At 35.9% G+C, this 22708-nt stretch overlaps 1 protein-coding gene across 3 annotated transcripts; it reads right to left on the minus strand.

Moving 5' to 3' along the window:
• Positions 1 to 1660: 1660 nt before the first annotated feature.
• RIK (RS2-interacting KH protein) lies at positions 1661 to 21135 on the minus strand. Of its 3 annotated transcripts, none has more exons than XR_016358021.1 (13): positions 20897 to 21135; positions 16306 to 16552; positions 15755 to 15883; positions 15623 to 15657; positions 15439 to 15514; positions 14965 to 15096; positions 14739 to 14825; positions 14165 to 14258; positions 13972 to 14089; positions 4637 to 4924; positions 3963 to 4539; positions 2217 to 3491; positions 1661 to 2115 (listed from the first exon to the last, which is right to left on the minus strand). XR_016358021.1 is itself a non-coding variant. In XM_089807259.1 (13 exons), exons 1-13 carry the CDS (start codon positions 20968 to 20970, stop codon positions 1997 to 1999), a joined length of 2238 nt encoding a protein of 745 aa, XP_089663385.1. In that variant the 5' UTR covers positions 20971 to 21135; the 3' UTR covers positions 1661 to 1996. The 3 variants fall into 3 exon arrangements, 1 of the variants encoding a protein (XP_089663385.1); XR_016358020.1 differs by having other exon boundaries at positions 2217 to 3566; XM_089807259.1 differs by having other exon boundaries at positions 2217 to 2478.
• Between the last annotated feature and the right edge of the window lie 1573 nt (positions 21136 to 22708).

The following is a 22708-nucleotide window of genomic DNA, read 5'->3' on the forward strand; positions in this document are numbered from 1 at the left end:
TAGTTCTCCCTTTGCCTTGGTCTTGGTCAGGATGTTCAAAATACCAAAAGACTTGTCGAAGGATTTCCCCAGGTACCCTTAGCATTATGTCTAACTTACAGCTCAAAGTTGGTGCAATCTCTGTGAGATACAAGCACAATAATAGAAACTACCATAGCCTCAAATAGTGTCTTAAAAGATAGGTGACCCAATCTCTTCTATGAAGTGATGCCATTGATGCTGATGAAGCTCAAATAGAATATTTCCACATCTCCAGACCTCAAGCCCAATACAAATACCTTGAAAGCGTCCCATTGGAAAACCTTTCAGTGTATATATAGTCTATAAAGTTTCATATAGGATGGTGTCTCCATTTTTGCCCCTATATGTGCTTTCAGAAGATATCTTTGCAGCCCATTTTATAGCCATCATTCAGATAGACCATTAGCACATCAAAATTTGATATAAAGTTTAAACAAACCTGCTGTTGCCTGATCTAAAATGCTAATTGGATTTTGGTTCTGTCCAAAATATGCCTGAAAAATTAAAGCTTGCTTGCTAAACATGCACCAGTACAGAACCTTTTCTTGGGCACTTTTCAAACCCTCTAGATTGTTTAAGTCTTGGAAGATCGTTAGCTCTTAGTTCTACAGAACCTCATGTTCCTTACGCACATGATTATTCTTGTAAAAAAGGCTGGCTGATCTGTGATACCTACTTCTGTAAAGAAAATTTGACCTGATATGGAAGCTCAATTTGTTGCATCTAACCCTCTGTCTTGGTAAGCTCAGGTTGGTAGTAGCCAAATAGCCAACTAAAACGTAAAAACTATACAGAAGGTTGGAAAAAAAACCAAGTGTCCCCCTTGGGAAAATGCACATCTCAGTTTGCTGCTCAGAACTACCATGCAATCATGGTATCCAGATTTTGATAGCAGGGTACATATTCTTAAATAACGCATTAATCCATAAGATAGTAGACACTGAAAATGCCTTTGGGAAAAAAATTCGAGCTAAATGCTGTTACTAGTGCAACTGATGCATAGAAATGCATATCTAATATGGAAAACATGATGAAATTAACATGGAAAGGAAACAACAGTGGAAGGAAATAACAGGAATGCCTCTCATGTCTGTCATTCTCATGCATGAAGCAGGGCCTAAAAAGCTTCTAGAAAAATGAAACAATTGCTACAAAAATGTTTTACAAAACCTGCTCCATCACACTGCTTCAAGTTTGTTTATCTTTTGTCAGGATCAGGAAGCATTAGTGCAATAAGATTATGCAGAACCTTAATCTTCATCTCCCACTGAAAGACCTTGAACATCACTTGCCCAGTTGGAAAGACTGAAGACTTTTTGAATGGTATTTGAAGATTCTTTGTCATCTATACAGGGGAACCGTGCAAATCATTTTTACTGAAGGAATTTTCTCCATTTGAGAAAAAGGTACCAAAACAGAGAGAAAAAATTATCACAAAATCCAAGAAAACATGTTCTCTTGTTGCTACCTGATCATTCTTCCATGGTCAAATTGGCTCTCATATTTCAAGTTGGGTTTTGCAAGTTATAAAGATTCTCTGTAAAAGGTAGTCTTGATTTTATTTGCTTCAAAACAATTGAGTCAAAAGATGCTCTAAGATGGAATTTCAACCATATCCAACTGAAAATACAATGACTAATGGCATAAGTATCATTTTTAATAGATCTTTTTCTGGCTTAAAATTTGGTCCAACTAGACCCCAAGAAAGGAAAACAATTAATATCTGATCGTACATAATATACAACACCATGTCTAACATTCTCTCAGCGATAAGCCAACCTCAACTAGACGTCACAACTACCTGTTGGATATAAGATTTCATCAAAACTGTTTTATGATACAATTTGATCAGTGAGTTCACTCAAGGAGAATCAGACCTGTTAAAATCCCTACGAAAAGCTCCAACTCAAACTCATAAATATAAAAGAACTTTTGTTTTACAATCACATTCTCACTAGATATAAGATACAAAACATCACGGTGCCCAAAATGGTTTCCCATTTGCATATGGTTTTCCATTTTCTTGTGTACTTCCAGGGGAGCTCAAGTCCTCTTCATCCTCTTCTCCATATTCTACAAGTTTAAGACCAGTATCTGAAACAGTAATTAAGAGGCGAAACATAAACCCCAGCTTGTCAAAGAGAAGAGAAAAATGCAAATATAGCCTATGAGATACTAATGACAATTTATCATACCATTATGTAATGAATCCTCAATATCCAACTTTGGCGCAGACTCAATGTTCGACTTTGGTGTAGACTCCACAGTCACCGTTTGTGGTGGAGGCATACACTTAAAAGATGGCGGAGGCATAATCTTTGAAAGCGGTGCTGGAGGCATGCCTTTAGGCGGTCCCATAGGCAAATCCTTCGGAGGTGGCATGGACTGAAGCTTTTTTACACTCGATTCTTTAGCTAAATCACCTGTGTTAGAAATTTCTGCTCCCTGCAGTGAGGTCTGAAAGTCCAGCAGATACATTGGTTTATAAACTTGTAACTCAAACAATAATAAAAAATTATAAATGCAAAAGCCTTTTGCAAAAAATCCTAAACATGTAACAAATGAAACAGAAAGCTGTTTCCAGTATGATGCTAATTATTAGGTTTTGGCAATGCAAGTTATATGTGAAAATAGGGATACAGCTTCAGTTCTAGATATGGACATAACATGGGATAGAATTAAAAGTTAAAACCAACAATTAGATGCAAATACAGCAAATCAGTATGTAGTAGACAAGGCATAATTTGAAGGTAGCTAGAAGTGATTTGACCATGACAACAAAATTATAAATAGGCAACATGTATAGTGCAGGTTTCCCACACACAACTCATCCAAGAGGGCATAAAAGAGAGGAAGCTTTATTTATAAAAAAATTTAAAATGGACATGAGATGAGATAAAACTGAAACCGACTAATAGAGCCAAGTACAGCGTAGCAGTACGTAGTACATGCGGCATAATATAAACAGAGCTGGAAGCAATTTAACCAAAACTCAAGAGAACCATCATGTACAATTCAGGCTCCCTACTCACCCAACTCAACTGAAAGGGCATAATAAAGAAAAATAACTCCCAACAGCAAAAGAAATGTGGACTCAAAAAGAAGAGAAAAAAACAGAAATTCTTCCCACTTTACACAGTCGAGCAAAATGAGCAGAATTGTTTTCCACGGAAAAGACTACTAACATACAGGATTTTGACTCTAAAACCCTTGAGGAGAGTCAAACAGATGGCAAGGAATATCACAGCCTTGTACTACCAAATTTTATACACAATGATGACAGAAGACAAACAACAAAATAATTATCAAAAAAAAGTTGTACCAAACTTGCATTCAAGAACTTGACTTCCCAATTACAAAAAAAGAAAATTAAAAAAAAAGAATAATTCAGCGGGTTAAAACAATATTCAAATAGCCACATCGATGCTCTCGCCTGCTGCTCCATTTTTATGTAGCTGCAAATTCCAACCCTGTGAAACATGCAAATGACGATCCACATAGATGGGTTCGCATGAGTCAGCGCGATAGCAGGTCAGAGAAAATACCTGGTACATATTATAATAATCAGCATAACTCGAAAAAATCAACAAAAAATATTATTGTCTTAGCATGTAAAACAGACAAAGTTCGAAAATCATTTTTAAAATATATATCTTTCGAAGTGTAAATTTTAATACTGTCAACTTCCCAGATTAAGAATGCACCATCTTTTCTCAGGGAAATGAGGATTGAAAACATATCCACCCTTTGCACTTACCGCTTCCTGACTACCAAGCAATATTCTAAATGAACCTACACAGAGATAACAATCTTGATAAAAGTCAGTAGACCAAATTGCTATTGTTATGGTTGTTGACATCACAGAAACCAGAATGGGATGATCCTGATTTCTCAGACATCAACCATAACAATAGCAAATAAGGTTGATATTCTTATCGTACCTGATAGTCTCGTGAAGGCTGCTTTGGTGCCACTGGGAGTTCCTGAAATTTTCTTCGCTTTGGATGCTGCTTCTCAATTTGTTCATTGGCATAACTTGATTGGGCCTTTGTTGGTACATTTGATGAAATTAGAGAGCCAGACTTCACAGAAACTGGAGGTGGTGGTCTTTGAAGAGCAAGAGCTACCTGCTGCAAAGGTGTAGCTTGGGGATATATGCCACCATACCCATTATAGCTTGTTCCAGAAGATACAGCTAAAAGATGTAGAGATTGTGCTTGCTGGTTTTGCTGAAGTTGTGGATAACTAAAGGAAGTATTGCTATAAGCTCCCTGTGCTCCATATGCCCCTATGCCTGCAAGGTTTGGCAGAGTAGCAGTACTCGAGGATGTGTTTCCTGGCAAGCTTATACTTGCATTTGATGATGAAGAAGCTATCACTGCCAAGTCAGTATTTGAAGAAGAGGATTCCAAGGCAGGCATTATATCACTTTTATCTGTATTTGCTTTTGTAATTTCTGTCTCAAAAATCAACTGCTGAGGTGGGGGAACTGCATTGTAAACCCTTGTAGATGATGACCTGTAAAAATCGCAACTGATTCTAAGAAATCCATTTCCATGAAAACCAAAAAGAATTTCTTCCAAGGTTAAAGCTAGAGATCTACTGGAAAGCTTACTTGTTAAGCTCTGTTGCCATTGAAGTTAGTGAGTTGACTAAGCCAGGTTGTGGAATTGACAAACTTAGACTAAGTGTATCTGGTGAAACTAATGACTGCAAGTGGGGTACATGTGTTTGTGTGTAGGATATTACAGCTTGTGGGTAGACACCAGCATAAGGCCCTACACTGACAGAACTGATAGCATAGGAAGGAACTTGATAAGAGGGAATAGACGACTGCACAGAAGCTGTCAGCACACTGGAATTAGTGCTCGAACCTGCAACTGCAACCTGGTACGTTGGAGGCCTGAAAATGTAAAAAAAAAAACAGAATTTTAACTACAAACAGCTACTGTTTAGTAAAAATACATAAGAAGCTCAAACACAATAATGAATTACAATCCAACAGGAACCCACAGAAGAAAATATACTGCCAAATACTGATACTAAATGATGATTTACCTCCCAATGACAGGCAAGGTACCAAATAAGTGCCAAAATGATAATAAACAATGCTATAGACAATGGTTTGTTCAAGCATCAGATGTGGTTAAACCAAAATTTAATGACAACTTCTAAAGCAACCAAGACCTGGTGGGTATAAGGTGATTGAGTGGACATAAAAGACGGGCTAATGAATTCTATCTAGCCTCCTCACATGTCTACATGTGTTTCAAGATATTAAGAAAGTTGCCAACATTCGTTCTAGTCATGTTTTACCAATGATGTAGCATTGCAAATTCCCTCTGCTGTTAGGAATTAGTGTTCACTGTTCACATAGGTGTGTAGGTTAGCTATGAAGTTATTGACAACAAAAAAATATTATTATAGAATAATAATTATTAATATTATGTGAGCTTGGTTTGTTAGGGATATTAGGATGCATATATTAATAGATTAGGTAGATTTGTAATTGTTTGTTGAATAGGTTGTTCTATTCATGCTACAAATGTGTTTGCATTCAATCTAATGAACAAAGTTGATTGTGGGAGTTTCCTAAATACTAGAACATGAGAAACCTTTAAATTTGTAATGTGTTTGATTGAAAATGGAGTGGAGCATGTATAAATTTCAGTGCAACACCAGTATTGGGGTATGTCGGGACGGTGAGACAAGTTTCCAGGAGGCAAGGAAAATAGGCCTCATTTTCAGGACGGCGGGGAACAGTCAGGGGAGGGTGCCAAGGGGAGGACGCAGCAGGGAGGGGTGCTGTATAGTATACATATAGAACTTGAAATGCTAGCTATGAAATGATGTTTCAGTAGAACATACCAGATTGAAATACTTGAACATAGCAAAATTGCAATATGAACTAGAACCATTGAACATTCAACATAGTAACATATTACATACCCAATAGTAACATTCAAAAATCAAAATTCAAAAAGAAATTAAAATACCTATCCCAGCAGCAGTTGCGTAATGGCAGAGGTGAGGGTACTTGGGTACTCAAGTACCTGGTGCATGGACGTCTCGGGGACGGGTACTTCGAGGTTTGGGAGGTGGGTGTGAGTCCCCATGTTACATGGTGTATAATCTGTTTTTTAATTATTTTAGCTTCTTATCTGCCATATTTTCTAATGTGGAATCAGATCGGGTCACCTAGATCTGAATCAAGCTTTCCCTTCCTGACAAATTCTTTCTTGGAATTAGTTTTGAAGTTAATCATCTAAGTGAACAAGATCCCAGTCTTCAATGGATTAACTTCACAAGATCAATCAACACCTCCACAATGTAATTATAAATTTTCAAGCACAATATTGAAGACCTTGTGCAGTGTAGCAGCAGGTTTGGTGGAATTCATTCTTGATTTTATGCAATAGAGAGGGGATGATTCCTGTGTGCACGGATCTTTTCACATTTCCTAGAATTTTGAGATGTGGTATCTGATTGTTGCCAGAAAAATCAGAACACTGAGAGCATACTATTCAGTCTAGGTTTTGAGCATCAACAGATTGGACTCTTTGTGGCCTGTGTTGTAATTCTCAAAAATTGCATTTGAATGAGAAAATAGAGTGTGGAGTACTGACAGAAAAATTATTCAAGATCCAGCAATGCAACATCCTCATATATGTTGGATCTGTGAGTAAGTGGCTCACTGCCATGTCCATAAGGTAGCCACGGCCTTCTTCAATATACATCACATATTTTGCATGTGTGCAGGCCTCCATTTGTTAGGAGGCGATAAATCAACAAATAACATGCCACAATATGAGCTTTTGCGGTTTCCTTTTTACTAGTCCAAGTCATCAAAGCTATTTCATTTTCTTTATTGATGTAGTGACTGTGCAAAGTGATCTCTCAATAAGTGATTCTCCAAGGTATCATGGTAGTGTAGTAGTTTGATTTATTAGAGTTGTACCTTTATTCAAGTGTCCTTAGCATCAATAGTGTCTCCATTGCAATTAAATAAGAAGAAGGATGATGTCACTGCCAATAGTTTTGAACTTTTGACATACATATTTTTGTTAGAAGAACTCCTCTAAAACCCTTATCCATGAGGTATTTATCAATTTTCATAAACCATGCGTGAGGAGCTTGTTTTAGGCCATAGAGTGCTTTCACCAAGTACCTAGTGTTTTTTAACATTAACCTTGAATCCAAAAGGTTGTCATGTTAACCTCTTCGTGTAATTCACCATTCAAAAAGGCACTCCTGACTTCTAATGTTGGACCTTCCAACCACACTGAGTTGCCATTGCTACGACTAATTTGGCGATGCTCATCTTTGTTGTCAGAGCAAAGGTTCCGCATAATCTTATCTATAAAATGAGCCTTGTGCATATCTAAAGTACCATCGGCCTTGTATTACACTTTGTCGACCCATTTGCATCCAACGGGTTTCTTTCGTTAAGGAAGATATAACAAAACCCAAGTGTTATTTTTCAACAAACTAAGATGCTAAGTCCTCGTAGCTTCTTTTGACTTAGGTATCCCTTTCACCTCTGTGTATGTTTGAGGCTCATGCACAATATGAATGTTGGTTGTGAGAGCAAAATTTGCAAAATCAGAAGGTTTTCTCTTCTTACAAGCACTTATACCCTCTATGCGCTCATCACCATAAAGACCGCTTATCATCTTAGCTCAAGATTTAGGCGAGAGAGTACAAGTTGCAATGTCAAAAGCAAGAGGTGCAACAAGGTCATCATTATCAAACAAAAGGTTAGATGAATCCTGAGAAAAATCAAGTAGTGTGATTGCATGTTTAGGTGATTTTGCAAGAGAAGGTATTTTTAATGGAGAGGCAGAAACAAGAATAGCTTGATCGGATTTTGGGCTTACGGCTTGACCAGGCCTCTTCTGAAGTCTGCTTCTTGACAATCACTATATGAGCACAGTCATGAAGATTGCTTGCAATGTCAACTACTTCAACCCAAAATTTCTTTGGACTCTTGTGTTCAAGCAAAGCCCTGGCCATTTTAGTGATTGTGTGGTTTTCATGCTCAATGACACCATTTCAATATGATGACTAGCTCTTTTCCTACAAATGCTTTGTACTTTTGAACAAAACAAACAACGCTGATTTTTTATAGAGGAAAAACACCCACATTTTACGACTAATATCATCAACAAAAAGTAAAAAATACTTAGACTCAGTAACAATAGGAGTAGCCATAGGTCCACAGATATCAGCATGGACCAACTATAATTACCATAGCTCTCCAAGAGTAGCCGTCAAAAAATGAAGTGGAATGCTGATTCCCATTTTGAAATGCTCCACAAACTCCAAGATTATGTGTCTAAATCTTCGGTAATCCAATGATAAGATCTTCTTGAACAAGCTGAGCAAGATAGTGCACATTGAAATGCTCATCCCATTGATGCTAGAGTATACTAATAGAGGAATGGTGAGCTGCCATAGCAAGCTTCTAAGACTCACCAAAGTCAACAAATTTGAAAAGACCATGATCCTCAACACCCGTAGAAACAATAGATTGAGTCTCCTAATCCATACTATTGCACTGATGTAAACTGAAGGTCACGTATAGTCAAGGGGAAGTCTCAAAATTTGAATAACTGAGAGAAGGTTGAGTAACATTCTTGGAACATTATACACAAGTAGTTTCCTTCCTCAAGAGTTCAACTGCATATTGCCTTCACCGACAATGGTAAACTCTTCCCCTCCAAAAATGATAGAATCTAAGAGTGGCTGAAAATTTGTGAACAGATCTCGATGACGAGCGAAGTGGCAGGAGGTACCTGAATCAATATAGTAGGTAAAAGATTTTATATGGTATGCAGGTCTTTTAGCCATGAAGGCGTAAAAGGTAGACTGGCCCTACTTAGTGTGCTCTAAACCATGTGCTTTAGGTTGTGAACCAGATTGCTCAACTTGAGCAACTAAGTGTTTACATCAATCCAACTTCATACGACCAAACTTAAGACAATAGTTGCACTCAATACTTTTCCTCTTCAAGCTTTCAGATGACAGAGCAAAGGGATTCTGCTAAGAAGGAGAAAATTGATAATTGTTTGTATCCTTCTGAAAGAGTTGGCTAAGAAAGCTTGTAAGTTCAAATATAAACTAGTACCACTACCAAATTGTTGTTTCCATCAATCTTGTTGTAAAAGCAATATGCAAATATCAAAAAATGATACATCAACATGAGTGTAAGCAATGTTGAGGGTTTCAACAAAATGCTCATCGGAACATGGTAGACTCTTCAAGGTAATAACCACCATGTCTTCTTCTATTTTGCATCCAATAGCTTCCAACTAATCTTTGAATGTCCTTGATTTTACTAAGATGATCATGCAAGGACACCTATTCATCGATCATGATTGTAAAGACCATGTTCTTTGAGAAGAACACAAGGCTCTAATCAAAGGTTTCATGCAAAAAAATTAGATGACTACAAATTTCTATATGATCATCCATGATTGACTCATGAGAACTCCTCGATTTTGTTCATCAAATTTGTCCTACTTTTGCCTTCTTATGTAGGATAATCCGTCTTGCCCATAACAATTTTGTCAAGACATCTCTATTCAAAGATTGTCATCATACACTACTTCCAAGTATTGTAATTCCTGTCGTTAAATTTCTTATTCACCTCAAAGAAATCGTCAGAGATCCATTGGAGAAGACTAAGGTCAAAGGTAAACAACTAAATAGCAGCATCAATATCGAGGTAGAACACGTTCAACACGTGAAATTCATTTTTTTAATTAAGATTGAGACAAAAAAAAGCACTAATTCTAACGACTAAACAATTCATTTTTCAGCATGTATGCCAAGGCAAAAAAATTGTAAGGCCAAGAAAAAATCTCGAAAAAAACCCATTGAGAATCTACAATCAAATTTAGAATTCAACACAAAAATCCAAGGATTTTGTAGATAGCCTAGTCAATTGTACATACAAAACTTGAAATGCTTGTTATGAAATGATGTTTCAATAGAACATACCAAATTATAATACTTGAACATAGCAAAAGTGCAACATGAACTAGAACCATTGAACATTCAACATAGTAACATATTACATACCCAATAGTAACATTCAAAAATTAAAATTCAAATAGAAATCCTAGTCGCCATTCCAGCAACAGCTTGGTTGCGGAATGGCGAAGGTAAGGGTACTTGGGTATGCGAGTACCTGGTGGGAGGACATCTTGGGGATGGTACTCTGAGGTTTGGGAGGGGGTGCAAGTTCCCATGTAACACTAAAATATTCTAATAACGAAAGAATAAAAACAATATTAAAAGCATTCTAATTTCTAATATATAAACAATTTACAATATTAACCATTAAAATAATAACAAACAAGTTATTCAGAGATATTATTCTAATAGAAAAAACCCATTGTCTGCAAATGGGTGTATAAAGTTAAGGCTGATGAAACTCTTGATAAGCATAAGGCTCAGTTGGTAACCAAAGGGTCCTCATAAAAAGATAAGGAGACATTAGATCCCACAGCCAAAATGAGCACCATTAGATTTGTGCTTGCTATTTCAGCCTTGTTTGGATGGAAAACCAATCAAATGGACGTCAAGAGTGCATTCCTCAATAGTAAGTTGTCGGAAGAAATCTACACAATGCAACCTTTAGGTTTTAAGGGTTGCCAATAACAAGCACTAGGTGTGCAAACTAGTAAAAGCACTTCATGGCCTCAAACATGTTCCTTGAGCATGGTACATTAAAATTGATAATGACTTAGTTGACCAAGGCTTTCAAAGGAATCTGATCTCACTTTATATGTTAAGAGTGTTGGTAGTGATATTCTTCTTCTTGTTATCTTTGTTGATGATATGAAAATCACTAGAGTGAAGGACGTTTGATTGAGGAAACCAAACAAAACTTGTGCCAGTCATTTGATATGACAAACTTGGGACTTCTTGCATTATTGTCTCGATGTAGAGGTTTGGCAGACAGATGACCCGATTCTTATTTCTCGGTCAAAGTATGCCAAGGGTCTACTAAAACTATCAGCCAAATCAGATTCACCTATGGTGTATGAATCAGCATTCAGGCAACTATTTGGTGGCCTCATGTACCTCCTCACCACAAAACCTGACCTCAGTTATGCTGCGGGCTACATCTCTCACTTCATGACAGCCCCAAAAGTTGAACATTAGGTTGCCGCAAAGCGTGTGCTGAGATATCTGAAGAGCAATCCAGACTTTCGCATTTTGTACAAGAGAAGCAAAGATCCTAGGCTTATTAGTTTTACAGACTCAGATTGGGCAGGTCCTATTGATGACAAGAAATCTAAATCTAAGAACTGTCTTCAATTTGGGTATAGGTGTGGTCACACAGACCAACAAGAAGCAATAGGTAGTAGATCTTTCCTCGACCAAATTGAAAATTATTTAGGCAGCTTGTGATGCAATTAGACCTTGAAGGATGTTTTCTAACATGCAAATGTCTCCACTAGGTCCTTCATCCTTGTACTGTGACAATCAAGGGGTGTTGAATTTGCCAACAATCTTGTCTTCCATGAGCGCACCATACATGTTTAGTTTCATTGTCATTTCATCTGCAAGCTTGTAAAATATGGATCTTGCAGTAGTATTATGTTCGAACTGAGGATCAGACAGCAAACAACCTCACCATCCATATGCACGGCCCAAGTTTGTAAGATTTACAAAGCAACTTAGTGTATCTAATAGAATGACCATAAAGGAAGGGCATTAGAGTGCCCATTTAGTTGTATCTGATTACACTCAGTTTAGTTTAACTTTTTAGATAGTTTCTATTTCCATCTTCAGTTTATGATTGTTTCTAGTGGAAACATTATCTTGTGATTGCCTGATTTTTGTAGCTTTGTTTTCATAATTAATCAAGCAATTACCATTACAATAACCCGTCCATAAATGAAATACCATAGGAGATCATACAAGGCAGCTCAAGCCTATCCATCAATCCCAAAAGCACAGAATGAAACCTGTCACTCAGCCTCCCAGACCCTCTTCGATTTACTCTACTGAAATGAACCCTTATGCTACTTGCATTCCTTGTGTTAGTAAACAGATTTGTCCTTTGGATAGAAATGCAAACAATGACCCAATATGCTTCAAAAGAAGAACAAAATATACTAACAATTGGATAGATTATCATTTCATTGATAATGTTCCTCTGAATTGAGAGGTACAGCTCCCTCATAAAAGATATACAATGAATGTGACAAACTGATTATGTCTTTAACCTGAAGACACGAAGGGTTTTCTGAAATTCATCCATCAATATGGAATAAATGCGATTATCAGATTAACACCTAAAGAATGTGAGAAAAACTAAATGACAGCCTCAAGACCATTCATCAAGCCTTTCATAATAACAGAAGAAGGAATTAAATAATCTATTCAGTACATGATGAGTTTATGAACCAACTGATTCATAATCACACAAGTATCTGACATAATAATGCAGAACTGTATTTGAAATAGGAAGAAAAGACTGCATAATCAATTTCAAATAGGCAATAAATACTCAGACCTCAAGATCTAACATAAATATATTCCTCTTTATTCTGAAAACATAACAAAATAACCACAAGATTACTTGTCCCTCTCATTACAATCAGATTGCAAGAAGATAAAATATGTTCCCTCTGTTACAAAATTTCCCACTAAAATACCTTCCCTTTTCTTGAAAAAAGTACAGACATCTTTCAATCCGACAAGAATCCCCTTACAATAGTTTTCTCCCATTAAATAAATTTGCCAAGAAGTTTGGTAACTGCCCCAACTTCTTACTGAACCCTTTGTCCTCTCCGGCATTTTATTATAATAATTAATTCTTATAAAAGCTCTAATTATTTCTAATTATTTTTTAACATTTTCCTTATCCCCCACTTCTATTCCCATGATTAAGTGCAATATTTATTTTGCACTTTGCAATAATATTAATTCTTAAAGAATTAGTTTATTTATATTTATCAACTTGCCCACTTCCCTTTTGTATTTTTCTTATGGGCGCATATGTTGAAATAATAATTAATTCTTTCTACAATGAATTAGGTGAGAAATTAATTTTATATAATAATTTAATACCTAATTACTTTGCACTTCAATATTTAATTCCTTTGAAGAATTAAATATTATATGAATGCAAAATAATTTATAATTTAAAATCTCTTTTTAATTTCTCACATAATTGAGTGGGAGAAAAATACTTAGGGTTCCAAAACCCTAGGTAACACCTTGTATGTACCATCTCCCCTCTATAGGAAGCTTCATCATCATTATACATGTCTACTTCATTATTAATTATGCATACATTAGACCAATAGATTCTGTGCTTGTATTCCTACGCCCTATCAAATCGAAGACAAATAATAGATCTGCCAAATCATATTGCAATGCATTCTACTCCATACCGCAATATTTGGTAAGTACATAAACTGCTGTTTAAAGTATTTTTTCTGAGACTGCCTCTTGTTTGAATGAATGCTGAATTTTATTCTTCAATCCCTGACTTGGTTCAGGTTTGACAGATTAATATAGACTGATTGAACTGATAGAAGACTTGATTATCAATTCAATCAGTCTTTATTGTGAAAGGCAACAATTAAAAGGGGTGACACAGTTCTCATAAAAGGTGGTGACCCTTTCACTAGTAAAGAATAAAGGAGAAATCATTCCAAGCATTCAAGGGACTTATCATCACTGATCAATACATCAAATGAGTACTCAATCATCATTCTATGAAGAAATCAGAATCAGTTATATGTTCCGAACTTCCGGTAGCTGCATAAAATACTTTAAATCAAAGCAATTGAACCTGGAGAAATACTATACATGTGCATTGCTAAGATCTACAGCACAGATACAAGTTGAACTACCTCAAAAACATTGAAAATGATGCTTTATTAAAAAATGACTTTACACAACAAAATTTTACTCTGTGCTTACCTAGACATAAGACAATCAGAACGCACAGTTTCCAGAAGATTATCTGCCAAGGACTTCGCATCATCAAGGCTCTTTACGTTATCGCTAGAAATGAATAAATGCAATGGTTGCTGGAACTCTGCATGAAAATGATGATTAGATAATAACCTACTTAGATAATGCTTGAAAATGAAAAAATAGGGAAAAATGTTACCTTCACCAAGTGGCCCTTCATAATTCCCTGAACCTCTTCCTCTTAAGACAACAGTCGCTCCTGTTTCATTCATAATGTGATTTATATACTGGTCCTGCATGTTCAATCCCAACCACCAACCCAGCAGCACAAAGAAAGAATCTCTCCAAAGATGTGGAGATGTTAGGAAAAGCTCTAGGAAAAGTAAAACTTGCAATCTTAATAAACATTACTGACTTATACAAGCAACCTCTAACCTGTAAGAAAATTCATAAACTATTCACAATCATCCAAATGGGATGAACTGTGTCGTTGTTTACGCCTTGTACAGTATATCACTATCAATTAAAGCAATGACTAGTACATAATCAAACAAAACGCTAAAAACATAATATCAACCTATAGATATTTGAATCTTGGAGTTAAACAAGAACACATCACTTTGACTCTTTGACACTGTTATCTTAAACAAAAGCATGAAACACAAGTCTCCTCACAGAAAAGAGCCTAAACAAGGTGTAATTTCATGTGTGAAGTTTGAAGCTCGGAGAAAAGTGATATGAAAGCAACAAGCAAAGACAATAATGGGACTTACATTTGGGCCACGAATCCTGCTCACGAGATTCAAAGTCGGATCGGCCTCAAGCCCTACAAATACAGCTGTACTATAGGGTGCTGTTGCCTGAGATAAACACCAAGTCATTATTACCATAGGCACTTGAAATATCAACAAAGTACACCAAGTTAAAGCATTATGGATTCATTATTAACCTACAGATTCATGCAACCTCTACAAAAAACACTTGAAAAAGTCTCCTTACCAATCCACCAGCCATTGGGACTCCACACAGCAAACTTGAGGCTGACAGAGGTTGCCGACCTTGTTTCAGTATTTCCTCAACCATGGCAGCAGCTAGATCGACAGCTTTGATGCGCTCTGCCATGTCTTTCAACTGCAAGTTGAAACTATAAGCATCAGAAAAAATTTGACATATCTGTCCTTTTGCACAGTTATTCAACATATAAACTGACATGATATACAAATAACTTAATAAATCAGCACTGGCAATTCACAGCAAAATTATAACAAAAATGAGGTTGTGAAGCATCAAGCTTTAAAGTCTAAATTATTTACATTTCTCCAAAACAACAGTGTATGCCATTTTTAAGTCAGCTCTCCCTTGCATGCATTTATTGAGTTAGCTCAAATTTTTAAAACAAATTTCTAGATCATTTCAACACATAAGATTTAATCTTTTATATGGTCATGATGGTGGGAGGATAACAACACTCACATGAGCTCCAGAAGAAATATGAAGATATAGAGGTTTCTCATTTTCAATGGGACCATTAGGTGGACGGTATTTACCCCTGTATCATTGCCATCCACAAAAAGAATATCAGCATGAAAGCATGTTCCAATATTTAAACAGGTAATGGACTTGAGCAATAAAAAGCTGTCGTGTCCAGGGTTCTTGCCTTGTTATAACAACAGCTCCAGTCTTTGCTTGAATCTGCAAGAGAAACATGATCAAAAACAAATATCCATAAGAATGGGCAGTCCAGGTCTTGCAAAAGCTGAAACACAAAGTGATTAACAGACTAGAATACTTCTTCTTGTGTCTGACGCTTGGTGAGTTTGTACCGAACAGTAGGATCTGCATCATTAATTACAATTTCTCTCGCAATTAATTCATCTTGAATCTTTGGCTGTGGCAACAGCCCTTTTGTTGCCAAATCCTTCAACCACAACAACAAATCATTCAAACGACAAATAGTTTTTGAAAATTTGAAGAAAGCTGAAAAAAATTAAGTCAACTACTTCCATATTAATCTAGAAAACGAAAGGTTTCATAGTCAACACAGCAACTTGTTTCAACCCCATGATTATATTGACAAGCACAAGCCTCCGACGAAGCATCTTTCCAATCAATCATAGTGACAGAGTAATGACTTCAGATTTAGCATAGCATGCAAAAGAGGAAAAGACAAAACAACACAAAGAAAACTTCAAATATATTCTTAATGCCCTCACGTAAGATAGAAGATCTATTGTCAAGATGAACCCAAAACCAAATTGCAAAAATTGACTTCTCAGATCTGCAAGTGATATTAAGTATGTTTGATAAGTTCAAAATTCTCATATTTTGAAGCTGTGATACCTGGTTGATTTTCTGTACTATTGCTGCTGCATTCTGCTGAACTAAAGAGACAGTTGGGGAAATCTGTGATGATGATATGAAAGTTGGCATCATCGCACCTGAAGGAATAATCCCAGCAAGTGAAGGCCCCATGCCTGGCAACCCAAAACCATGCAAAGCTCCAGCTCCAGCAACTGATGCCATTCCAGTGATGGGCAATCCTCCAGATATAACTGACTCTGCCGGTTGATCCCATTTTCTCTTCTTCCTACGTTAAAGAAGAAGGCATTCATTAAATCTACACAAAAGATTGAAAACAATTAAACCATACAACAGCAAATTACTAATAATTCACCTCACAGCTAAGGAAGCCAAAACAATTGACCAAAGTCTTTAAAAGATCACATACATACATATATATACAGACACACGTGTACATATATACATACACATACCGCATGCACATGTGCACATATAATACCTGGCTTGACACTGTTGGCATATTTGTTAACATTCACATAGTTTGTTTAGGTTTGTTGACTATTAAAATTATTATATATTAGTTGTAACTCATGTTTGTTGAATCATTAAAAGCAAAACTCATTTATTTAGAGGATTTGTCTCCTCTTAAATAGGATTTATTAATCCTATAAATATGTACATTTGATTGAATAATATTATAATAACAAATACTATTGTGACCTCAAACTCAATATGGTCTTAGAGTAATAAATGTGTAAGGCTCGACTCCACAATAAAGGTGCTGACTGATTCTGGTGCAAGGGATGTGGTTAAAAGGATTCCTATTGAAAAACAATGAATTGAAGCCTTATAATTCCCTAGAGATCAAGCAATCATTGTGGAGTAGATGATACTTCTGCATGTACCTACAGTTTTTGGCTTTTGGATCATGTTAAGGGAATGCTGTTTGTGTTTAATGCCAGCAAGCATTGTAATAATCTATATTCCGATTAAATTATCTTGTTCTAGTTATCGTTCCACTTCATAAAGACATCAAAGGAATCTTCAAGTTTTCTGAAGAGATTATGGAGCTGCCAACAATTGCAAAGATATAAAAAGATTTGCAGAAAATTTAAAAGGCGCAGTCAAAGAGCCCAAGTGATGACCTTACAGCCGAAGTACACTGCCATCACATTAGAAGTCAAGTCCCGTAATTTTCAAAGAAGTTGTAGCTATCTAGAAAAGTTGTTCAATCTTCCGTGCATCTCCTTGTTGATTGAGAGCTTATCTTGACTAATATCTCTAGTGAGATAATCTATTTTTTCAATAGATCGTTCAAATTAAAAAAGATCATAAGCAGTGCTACAATTAAAGGTGTTTCAAAATGGTTGAGAGAGTAGTCAAAAAAGAAAGATGGTGTCATGGCTTATACCACTTAAGACATCAGTAAATTCTTTATTTTGTATATATTTTTAAGAGAAAAAAAAAATAAAGTTCTGTGTCTTCTCTCAATCACATCAGTTTATCTTTCATGCACTAAGCTCAATATTACATTGGCGAGTTTGTGAGGATTGGAGCAAATCCTACAAAATAGTGGTAGCTCTACTCAATAGTGATAGGTGACAAAGGAAAGATTTTCTTCTTTCTGTTGCAATCATGGAGGAGTATGAGAGGTCATGGAAGAAACAACAGATCTGCTGGAAAAAAACTCTGCCAGTCTAGAGATGTCATCAGAATGGAAGAAAAGCCTTGTTAGTAGTGGGGCCACTCTTTTGATGTCAAAAGCCACCATGTGCATGCACTCTTTCTTGTCCTCATTGTTGCATACAGTCATTTAAATTAATATTTTTGTTTTATATCATTTAGTGTTTTCAGAAATCTTCATCTATAGATTATTTATCTAATGATAGATTTTAGATAGAAGTTAAATAGTTATTTATTTATTATTTAGTTTTGTCGATTCAGTATCTCAATCTCTGTCTTATTAGTTGTTATAAAGAATTTCTTTTGGGCGTAGTTTAAATGTAATAGATATATATTGCTTATTGTTAAAACAAGTCAAAATCATTTTGTTCAGAATATGGTCATTTTCACTAGTCATTAGTTGTTTCAAGAATCAATATGCACAAAAGTGTCAAATTTTTAAGTTGCAAATCAATGCAAGTCTTTGGTATCTGTCACTGATGTCAGTCTGATCCTTTGATCAGTCAGCATTTAAGTAAGGACAGGAATTCTAAATGATTGAACAAGAAATCTCTCATTCTCTCTTCACTGGTTACTGAGAAGACAATATCAGACACTTAAGTGATCTTCATAATGGTCTGGAACTTAAGACATTGGTTCTATCTAAACTCATTGATCTTTATGACATATACATGAGAATGTTTTCTTCGGATGAATACAGCTACTTCCTGTCATCTGGGCGACAGGAACCTTGTATGGTAACAGAACAGCCACAGGAATTACTAACTCAACAAAGAATGGATTTGGCAATGACTTTAATCAATGGAAACTTAGTATCACAATCAATTCTTGTCACTGATCGAACTGAAATCTGGAATAATCAATTATGTCCATAACAAACCATAAAGACAGTTACTCCAAAAATATTTTGCAATTACAACAGAAAATATAGCGTCGCTGATAAACTGTCAGAGCCTAGTGAATATGAAGCACACCAATTAAGAACACAACAGCCTCTAAAACATGAAAAGGCATTATACAAAAATTTGAACCCGATAGCATAGAAGAGAGACAATACTCCAAAACTGAATTTTTGCAATTAATTGAAGAGTTACATCGTCTGCAAAGAAAATCGTTTGTTGGCTGCATATTGTTCCACATGGATACAAGGAACCAAGTAAGAGCATTTGTAGCATTTGGCAATCTAAGATGAGGGGATAAGTGTTAGTATGTGTCGTGGTGCTATGTTGTTATAATTGGAATCTGTTTCCATGTCTGTTTCAAGGCAATCAGAGTATTAGCATCTTGTTGCCATTTCCTAAGATTTAAAATCTGAGATTGTTCGTTATTGAGGCCAAACTTCATTTCCTTTGTATTTGAAGGCTTCTGAAAATGTTTTGGGTCATCTTTTTGTAGAGGCAAAGTGTTAGACTTTTCATGTGGTTCTCATCCATTGAAATCAGCCTTGTTACAATTGAATTGTTAGTAGTTATAGTTTGAAAAGCCATAACTTTCATTTATCAATCATGACTGTAATGGTATCAGAATAGGAAAGTTGTCAGAGTCTTTCATTACTCCCAACAGAACAAAAAAAACAAATGCAACTAGACCCTAAATTTGTAGATAATCAGTTGTAAATTAATATTTTCACCGATATCTGGTAGTGCAAGTCTCCAAAATGGTCATTCATTGAAAGAGAAAGAATTGACAGTTGAGTGTATCAAACTCAAAGTTGGACTTGCATGACAGAAGATAGGAAGTTACACACCTGTGTGCAATTTTAAATATCAAGTTGTACTATTGAATTTGAGGACAAGTACTTTATTAGTAATACATAAGATTGACTTAACTTCTATGTGCAACTAGATTTTGACTGTTATTGTTTGTATTTTTTAAAAGATGATGAATAGATCAAGCTGTACTATTGAATGTGAGGACAAGTACTTTATTAGTAATACATAAGATTGACTTAACTTCTATGTGCAACTAGATTGTGACTGATAAGTAGGAGATAACTTCCACAGCAAGTCAAATTGTGATATTGCTATCAGGATTTAACAATGTGATTTTGAGTCAAACTCATTGACCCATGTTTCATGAGTAGTGATTCAACATGAATCCATCTCTCATGAGAATAAATGGAACACTTAGCACTCATTGGATCTAGATGATGCTCACAGCGGTGAAGCACCAGGACTTCCCGAGAGGTCACCCATCCCAGTACTACTCCAGCCTGAGCGCGCTTATTACTAGATTTTGACTATTATTACTGTTTGTATTTTTTTCATTGGATCTAGGTGATGCTCACAGGGGTGAAGCACCAGGACTTCCCGAGAGGTCACCCATCCCAGTACTACTCCAGCCTGAGCGCGCTTATTACTAGATTTTGACTATTATTACTGTTTGTATTTTTTTCAAGATGATGAATAGCTGTACACATTTTGATGTACTAATGACATGTACGGAGAAATTATGCTTGGTACTTCTAGAACAAACTAATTATTGATATTTTTGTATTCAAACAATAATGAGAATATGTTCAATTGATCGATCAGATTATAGCAAATGCCCAGACGCCATATTCTACACCCGAATGTATCTAGGATTTTAAGAGTGTAGATTTCTAATTGCGAATTTGAACTTCAAAGTGTTGCTAGACCGGTTGAAACGTTTTCGATTTCCGACTTCGAGGATGGAATTTTCCTTCTAAAGCTGACGCCCTAAAATTTAAGGGGCATTGTTAGCGTAAAAGCAACAACATGAAGCGGATCACCTTACAAACTCACAGAAACGTTGGGCCAACCAAAAAAATGTATATCCGGAAAAAACCCTAGATTTAGTTACAAGACTCCGAAACCTGAAAACATACGCAACCCTGAAGCAAAAAATTGGAAGAATAGAGGCCTAGATCTCAGAGGAAAAAAACTGAAGAAAGAAGAGAGAAGTTACGGATAAAGATAATTAATACCTTTGTCGGACCGTCGTGGCTCCGGGATTTGAACTCAAATCCTCTGTAGCTTTCGCCGGAGTATCCTCTTTCATCTTTTTTTGGTTCCTTAATTCGACTGAATGAAAATTAAAAGGAGTAATCTAAAAGAACAAGAGCTCTGCAACCGAAGTCCGATAAGCACCGGGGCAGGACCCAGACGGCTCTGGCTATGTTGATGCTGTCAAAATTAATTTGTTCCGCACTTTTGATTGTGCCGTAATTTACATAATGGGTGGACGGTTATATACATAAGGATTAGACTTAATCTGGCTTGTTTGGGGCATGAATTATATAGGTTTTTGGTACTGTTAAGTAAAGCTCTCGGAAAGTGGAGATCTACAATGAGGTTGGTGTAGATGGGTGCATTAAGCTCTACAAGGTGGTGTAAAGAAGCACTTTCACATATAGGTTATATTTAAATTTTTTTATAGTTTTGTACTAAATATAGTCAACAAATTTGATACTCTTCAACAAGATTTTTTTAAGGATATAAATGATAGTTTCAAAGATCTCAATCATCTCTAATGATGTCGGGAGTCTTCACTCAGTAAGAAATATCTCTAGTGGGCTCTTTGTGAGTCATCAAACTTCACTAGTAGGCCAAGGTCACTCACAAGCTCCATGCCTTGTTGGGTGACCTTGCATAAAAAATTTTAAAAAGTGCATGATTTTGATGATAATAATAAATCAAAGTTATTATTAATGGTGTAGGTTTTATATAACTCTTGTTAGTTCTTGCTTAAGGTAGGATATGTGTGGAATCGTTAGATGCATTTAAAAACTATTTTAATTTTATAATTGGCCAATAAAATCAAAGAATTTTTAATATGATAACTTTGTTATAAAGTTTCAATTTTTAACATATTTTTCAATTTCACAAATTATTGATTATTTAACATTCTATTGGTTGTGCTGGAAAAAAGCAAGGAAGAAAAAAAATGATTAAAAAATTAAGGAAATTTTTAAGACTTCAACTTTTGCATAGTAGTTTTTTTTTGCTTATTATGGAAACCTCCTTGACATCTCACTTGTTCTAGAAGCTTCCTTGACATCTCAGTTCCTAGCATGCGATTCTTGTTGTCGATGATTAATGCTATAATGGTTGAAGTTGCAAAATCTCATCTCCAGGTTGTGCCAAAGCGAACAGGCCTTTACAATCTTTCATTGCATACCATACCATACCAAACTTCAACCAAGTCTAGGGCTTTACATGACAATTTATGGAGAGATACACAAAACTCAAATAAAAAAGCCTTGGCGTGCAACTTCAACATGCCCAAAAATATTCCTTCCTCGCAAGCACTCACCCCATGGTTATCCAAGCTTAAAGGAAAATTTGTATAAAAATGTTATGCATAGCCCTTGAAACCACAAAAAAACTATGCAGAAACACCATCATTTATGCCTTAAGAACATTGTAACACTTGTTGCATTTGAGCAGCACAATTTGTGGCAGCAATCTTTTTGAGATGACTTCTTGGTAGCACAAATTCAACTTCCTACCTCATTTGTACAACATGGCCATTCCATGACATTCGTATATTCATTTAGAAAGCTCCATCTCGAACATAATTGATTGGGTCTGGCCCTTCATATATAGCTTGGGTTAGCTCCTTGTTGCATATCCATGTATTTCTTTTCTCGACTCCTGAGGAGCCACCCTGGGCATCCCTCGAAAGGTGATGTGGTAACACAAAAATGGGTTATGTGGAATGCATCTTCCATTAGCTAAAGCTTAATGGTAACATGACATAAATCTATATCCACCTTCAGGAAGAAGAAAAAGAGATA

Source organism: Cupressus sempervirens, chromosome 10 (assembly GCF_028749045.1).
Source record: "Cupressus sempervirens isolate cs-2001-9-10 chromosome 10, ASM2874904v1, whole genome shotgun sequence".
Taxonomy (NCBI): domain Eukaryota; kingdom Viridiplantae; phylum Streptophyta; class Pinopsida; order Cupressales; family Cupressaceae; genus Cupressus; species Cupressus sempervirens.

What these genes read in the sequence shown, in the direction of transcription:
- RIK (XM_089807259.1), bottom strand. Translation starts at nt 20,970, where the DNA reads ATGAAAGAGGATACTCCGGCGAAAGCTACAGAGGATTTGAGTTCAAAT. An exon ending in AGCGTCAGACACAAGAAGAA is followed by an intron (nt 15,658 to 15,754) that starts GTATTCTAGTCT and finishes TTTCTCTTGCAG; the next exon opens with ATTCAAGCAAAGACTGGAGC. An exon ending in AGCCTTCACGAGACTATCAG is followed by an intron (nt 2,479 to 3,962) that starts GTACGATAAGAA and finishes CTGGACTTTCAG; the next exon opens with ACCTCACTGCAGGGAGCAGA.